The following is a 6,857-nucleotide window of genomic DNA, read 5'->3' on the forward strand; positions in this document are numbered from 1 at the left end:
AAGGAAGGAAATCTTCTAATATGTTTCTCAAGCATGATTATCAATTTATTTATGCATCAATAATAAAAAATGTTCAAGTCTGCTGCAACATATATTATCCCATATTAAAAAACTAAGCAAGGAGGATCTCAAGTTAGAGATCAACCTCAGTCACAGTGAGTCCTTTTGTCACATATACACATGTATATATACACACATATGCTTACACACACACACACACACACACACACACAGATAAAAGCAAAAAAGAGAAAAAAGATAAAGAAACGGTAAAGATTGTGGTTAACTTCATAATTTGAAATCGGTCAAGTTATCTTAATTTTCATGTGTACCCAACAGGGTAATGACTATGTCGATAATACCTATATCAATCAACCTAGATCAACAATCATAGGGCTTTGGGGATAAAATGAAATATCAGGGCATATTTCCCTTGCCTACTAATAATTTAGAGCCTGCACTAGAAAAAGAATTATAGTTAGTCTAGAACAACCCAATTTTCTAAAATTATGCTGACTACTTTTAATTGTATGATTTCTATTAAATGAGTTGAAAATCATCTATCACGTTATGTCAGAATTTTTCTTCGGGTGAATACAAATGAGCAGTATAATCTCGATGCATTTTTCTTTACTTTGGTATAATTTACAAGAGTTATGTTTCTTGTCATTAGGACATAATTAATAAGATATGTCATATTGTCTTTTGACTAAAGTAGTTAATATATATTATGCTGAAATGTCATCATTAGTTATAACATTATTTACATGATTTTCTTCACACAGACTTAACTTACTATTAATATTAATCATATATTGTTTTTCATTAATCATTATATCTAGGTTTTCCATAAGCAATTTGTAAGTGGATTTTTTTTGCCAGTCCTGGGGCTTGAATTCAGGACCTGGACACTGTTCCTGAGTTTTCTCAAGGCTAGAGCTCAACCACATGAGCCACAGCACCACTTCCAGATTTTTCTGTGTATGTGGTACTGAGGAATCGAACCCAGGTCTTCTTGAATGCTATAGCGTCAAGCACTCTACTGCTAGGCCAAACATCTGGCCCAATATTGATAGTTTGTATAGATAAAATTGTGCAAGATATTTGTGGATATTCAATTTCAGTCCAACTGGTTGCAGTTCATTCCCTTAAAAATACAGATGAGGGCATCAGTGTTGGAAATTTAAAGTAGAAACTTGGTTGTAGCAAAAAGTGAATAAATTTCTATTTTTAGGAATAAGTACCAAACCTATATGAATCATAAATACTGATTATCATAATCATTATATTAAGTGAAATTAATTAGAGATGGTATTTTGTTCACAAATTAAATGCAATTGATTTTTTTCATTCAGAATTTAGTTTATGATGTTTAATGCAAAATCTATCATTTCAGACATACATGCTTTCCCACTGGAAAATTCTTCTGAGCCCCGCTGGGATTGCTACAACGGTTCTATAATATTCTGAGTTTCCCAAGCTTAAAAGAATTGCTAGTCTCAATTTGTTCTGAGTCTCTTTTCAGTTACATTCATAATTTCATTAATCATATATAAAATCAAATCATATACTGAGATTATGTTTAAAGAAACATAATAAAAATATGTACTCTTCTTTCTGGCCCTAACGGGTTGAATTTGCAGCTTTTTTCTTGCTAAACATTAGCTCTACTTCTTGAGCCTGTGAGGCCATTTGGCTTCAACTATACTTTTTATTAGTCACATAATACTCCCACCTGGTCAGTGTTTTATGTAAAGATAGAGAATTATGCAAGCTGAGAAGACAGAGTCCTCAAACAAGATGAATAGCACACTTCAGGACTAAGTGTCAATATGTAAATTGGAGTCAAAAGCCTGACTTTCATTAGGGTTAGATTATGAAAGAATAGTTAGGGTCTAGATTAAGTATAGTGAAATAAGGCAAACTATACACAAGTCTGAATTATAAGGTCAAATAGGGTAGAAAATTATACTAACCAATGTCATTTGCTAAATTGGAAGAGTTTGATACCTTGGAGAAAGCAGGATAAAACTCTTAAAATATACTGAGACAAAAATAGATTCTATATTTTTCCCCTGGAGTCTAAAAAACCTTTACCTGAGAAGTGAATAAGACATTGTTTTGCAGAGACATACAGGAAAAATTCACAAAAACGAACTTTTAAAGGGTTGAGAATATAGAAGTTCTAATAAAATCATTCAAGAACTATATGTAATTGGGAGAGTTAGGTGATTTTTCTGAGTGCAGTTGGACACAAATAAATGAGACAGGACTCTTGACAAACCATAGGAGCATAGGATTTGACTTTAGACCCCATAGTCACTTAAAGGCAGATAAACTAGTTTAAGAATTTCTATCATCCATGTAATCATCAAGTTATAAGACCAACAAAAATAAATAAATAAGTTTATCCAAAAGCCTACAAATGCCTCTCTGGATGGAAGTGAGAGAAAATCATTCCTCAAAGAACATATCTTGTGCTAGTTTCAAGGAACAGTGATGCCCATGAGAACTTTTATATGTGAATAAACTTCAGGTGACTACACTTTGTGGAAACTACAAGAGTATGGCTTGTGTTCCTTTGATCTTCACTGAATATACATCATACATCAAGTAATGCATGGAAGGTCAGCAAGAATGGCCCTTAGTAATGTTCAGTAAAGTTATATATTTAGACAGCTTTTAAATTATGTGGACTCATCTGTGAAAAGTGTTTAAATGGGGCCGGGAGTTTGGCCTAGTGGTAGAGAGCTTGCCTAGCATGCACGAATACCCGGGTTCGATTGCTCGGTACCACATACATAGAGAAAAGCTGGAAGTGGTGCTGAGGCTCAAGTTGTAGCGCTCTAGCCTTGAGAAAGTCCAAGGACAGTGCTCAGGCCCTGAGCCCAAGACCAAGACTGGCAAAAAAAAAGTGTTTAAATGTCTCTGTTATAATAAAAAAATAACTTTTTGAAGTATATAATCTTTTAAACATTATTATCCAACTAAATTTTTTTTTAGTCTACCTGAAATTTTTTTTCTTTTCTTATCCTTTCCTCTTTCAGATCAGAAGGCTAAATACAAAGTAGTATTCACCATTTCTTGGATCCAAAACTGTCTATTCTGCTCTATGTAGATTACTATATGGAGAAAAAATATGGTTCTTTACATAGTATTTCATATGCATGATATGAACTGGAAATTGTAGAAAATTGACTCACTTGACAGTAAATCCAGACATAAGATGAATTATATCGAAACAAGTTGCTTTAAACACTTATAATTCCTCACTTGTGAAATGTGATATAAAATTAAAAAATGGTAGTCATATTTTGTCAATTGATTTTCTGACCAGTAGAACTTATGCGCCCATTTCAGCCTGAATTATTGCTGTTTTCATGGTGAGAGGAGGCCTTGACAGCTATCTTCACACTAAAGGCAGTGGCTTGCTCTGATCATAATACTGAAGAATTACATGGTTGGTTTCTGCTAAGTATATTAGATATTTAAAAACAATGACTACAGTAAATAAAAGAAAAATGAGAGGAAAATATAGAGCAAATGAATATGTTGACACTGGTTACACGTTTTCTATTATCATATATAAGTCCTTACTATTCCAATATTTTCCATTAAGTCAAACAATTAAGGAAAATAATTGAGAAGTGAATATATATATATATATTCACGACAACATTTATAATTTGTAATTGTACTGTCAAAGCCACATGGTTTGACTGGCCCATCTTGGGCAAACTAAGATTTACACCGGCGCAGTGTAAAATTTAAGCAAGCATAAAGAACCTTCTTATTTGTAAGTTTGACAAGTTTATTTAGTTCCCAGGACCACATCTTGAGCATGGTCAGTGTAGACTCCTGACTGCATCCACGAGGCAAGGCGGCCTGTCAAACCTTTTCACCATTTCTGAGATGACATTTCCAAGTCACAGCTCCCTCACTCCATCCCGTCACTGCCCGTTTTCTCAGCAAAATCGCTTGAGCTCTTTCCCTGAAGAATCCCGTTCCACTCCTCAAGGATCTTGGTCTCTTCTTGCAGGGCTTTCTCCTCCTCTTGAAGAGCATTGTATTCTTCCCTGAGAGCCTTGTTCTCCTCGCGGAGAGCCTGCTCCTCCTTCCACAGAGCCTGCTCTTCTTTCTCTAGAGCTACCCCTTCCTTCAGCATGGCTCTTTCCTCCATTCGGATGGCTCTCTCCTGGTGCTGCAGCGCCTTGATCTCCTCCTGCAAGGACCGAATCTCCTCCTCAAGTGCTTTTGACTCATTCTGGAAGGCTTTCTCCTGCTGCCGGAGAGCCTTGATCTGAGCAGTCAGGGCACGATTCTGCTGCCAGTAGGACTTCCTTTCCGTGCTCAGTGCGTTGATTATTTCACCCGATAGTTTCTGATTCTCCAAAACCACCCTCTTAAATTTCCACAGGACCTGGTTTTGCTGTCTCAGGAGCTGATTCCTCTCCCTGATTAATTGGTTGTTGGTTCGAAAACCTTTGTTTTCTTCTCGAAGAGCTTTGTTTTCTCCCCACAGGGATTTATTTTCCTTTCTAAGAGCCATGTTTTCATCTCTAGACACCTTGTTTTCTTTGCAGAGACATTTTTCCACTTTCTGAGATTCACATTTGCATTTATTTTGATCTTGGGAATAAGAAAATAAAGAGGATAACAAGCATAATATCTTCTCTTTATTTATCCATTTTGACTTAGAGATGTCCATGATTTCCTAGTATCTTTCCTTGTTGAACTAGTATTTATTACAGAAAAAAGAAGTACATTTGTTGAAAATCTCTTTAAAGAGTACTGGCTCTTGTCTTATTTGTATGAGAAAAAGTAAGGCAGAGATGTATTCAAAGCTTTGTAAAACTCAATGGTGGAAGAAACTGAAAATAGAAATCAAGGTTACCAAATTGGCTGTTTGATATCACAGAAATAGCTTGAATCAAAACATACATAAGTAAAACCAATAATTTTGTTTGATACTGAATCAAAGGTAATATATTAAATTGTCTAGATATACAATTTAAATGGTTTCTATTCAACACTAGTCTTTTACTAACTGATTTTATATATCTTCTGTTATAAACAGAAATATACTATCTTTAAAAATGATTACCTTAGAAATATGGCTAGTTAAATACTAGAAAATAATTCAAGGATATAATAAAGCTGGATGCTTGTGGCTCATGCCTATAATCTTTTCTATTCAGGAATTGGAGATCTGATAAGCACAATTGCAAGTCAGCATAGGCAGAAAGTCCCAGAAAGTCTCATCTCTAAAAAAGCGCCAAAAGTTCAAGGTAGAGTGTGGCTAAAGTGGTCATAAAAGCTAGCATTTAGTTAAAAGCTCAGGAACAGAGGCACAGAGACTGAGTTCAAGCCCAAATACAGGACTAGCACACACACACGCATGCATGCACACAAGCAAACACACACACACAAACACACATCCACACACAACTGTTTACTTACATATTTACAATATTTAATTATTAGTAGTAGTATAAAGTATTCAGACACATACAGTTTCTGTGATCTCTGGGTTCCCTGCAAGTCTAACTCCTGAACTGAAAGTATCTTAGCAACATTTTATGTCATCATAGTGGTGTCATTAGTGTTCTATTTCTGATACACTGAGGCAGACATGTGAATTTAGGTCGAATTTGTATTTAAAGAAAAACATTACCCAAAAAGAAAGTTTATAATTGATTTCACGATTATTAAATGAATATGTACCTACTCAATGCTTATGTAAGGTATGATATTGGTTTAAAACATTAACTTACACTTTACAGAAAAGGTGAAAAAGAATTAACTTTTAAAGACTACCAATGAAAGATCATTATGACATAAAAGCATATGGTGTCTCAAGGAAGTCAACCTGGAAATTTTTTTTATTTATGTATCAGCAAGATATAATCATTCAGAAAATAGGATATATTTACAGTTGATAATTATTTAACATTGCAGAGGTACCAATGTTCTATCATATCATAAATTTATTGGTTTAGATTATAAATTTGAATATAACTGCAATGAATAACCCCAAACCACTTAGTAATGAATAAATATTTACCTAACTTATTCATTTCATAATATAGTAGTAGCTGTTCACATTTTAAGTGTTAAATTTGCAATAGATACCGTCTAAAATGTTTACTTTTTTATGTGTTCATACTAATTTCAAAGTCAAAAAAGTATAGTGGCATAAAATAAGAAGTAATATAAAATTGAGAACAAAATCTGTAAATGTTCAGTGTCTGTTTTTAATTTACCTTCACCAATTACTGAAATTAGAAAATGTTTTACCTGCTATGTGGTTCCTTTTGGTTCTGCTTTTATTCTATTACCATGGTAGCTAAGGATTCAAGAAAAGTTCTCTGTAACAAAGAATTGGAATGCTGTGATTCCTGAACTTTAAGAATAGTCACAACATTAAAAAAAATAGTTGTGATCTCTTGAATAGAATTTCCCCATAACAAAATACAGGACCATATGTCTTCCTCAGTGAATCACTTATTTTCAGATTACAAATACTTTTTATTAACTTCTTAAATGGAAAAAAATCTGTTATACACATTTGTGGTGTGTGACATTTGATTAATACACTTGAACTTTACAGAATGATTTTTTTAATCATTCTATTAACTTGATTTTAATTGGGTAATATGTCCAAATATTTAAGAAATAATTCCAATGTCCTATGAATTCTAATTGGTGTTGAAAAAAAAAGAAATAAGCAACTTATTATGTTTAAACAGCATTACTTTGATTTAAAACCTAACATGAACATTTCAACAGTGGAAATCTAGATCTTTAATGTGTAAAGACACACAAATTATAAAAGTTTTTTAATGCAATTTAGTTAT

The 6,857-nt window shown here is 33.5% G+C and overlaps 1 protein-coding gene across 3 annotated transcripts; it reads right to left on the minus strand.

Moving 5' to 3' along the window:
- Positions 1-3,787: 3,787 nt before the first annotated feature.
- Positions 3,788-6,359, minus strand: LOC150056856 (uncharacterized). Of its 3 annotated transcripts, none has more exons than XM_090341714.1 (2): positions 6,298-6,359; positions 3,788-4,871 (listed from the first exon to the last, which is right to left on the minus strand). In XM_090341714.1, exon 2 carries the CDS (start codon positions 4,706-4,708, stop codon positions 3,938-3,940), a length of 771 nt encoding a protein of 256 aa, XP_090197840.1. In that variant the 5' UTR covers positions 4,709-4,871; positions 6,298-6,359; the 3' UTR covers positions 3,788-3,937. The 3 variants fall into 3 exon arrangements, with proteins under 3 accessions (XP_090197840.1, XP_090197839.1, XP_090197841.1); XM_090341713.1 differs by lacking the exon at positions 6,298-6,359 and adding an exon at positions 5,513-5,582; XM_090341715.1 differs by lacking the exon at positions 6,298-6,359 and adding an exon at positions 5,461-5,481.
- Between the last annotated feature and the right edge of the window lie 498 nt (positions 6,360-6,857).

Source organism: Megascapheus bottae, chromosome 11 (assembly GCF_031878675.1).
Source record: "Megascapheus bottae isolate mThoBot1 chromosome 11, mThoBot2.hap1, whole genome shotgun sequence".
Classification (NCBI taxonomy): domain Eukaryota; kingdom Metazoa; phylum Chordata; class Mammalia; order Rodentia; family Geomyidae; genus Megascapheus; species Megascapheus bottae.

What these genes read in the sequence shown, in the direction of transcription:
- LOC150056856 (XM_090341714.1), bottom strand. Translation starts at nt 4,708, where the DNA reads ATGGACATCTCTAAGTCAAAATGGATAAATAAAGAGAAGATATTATGC.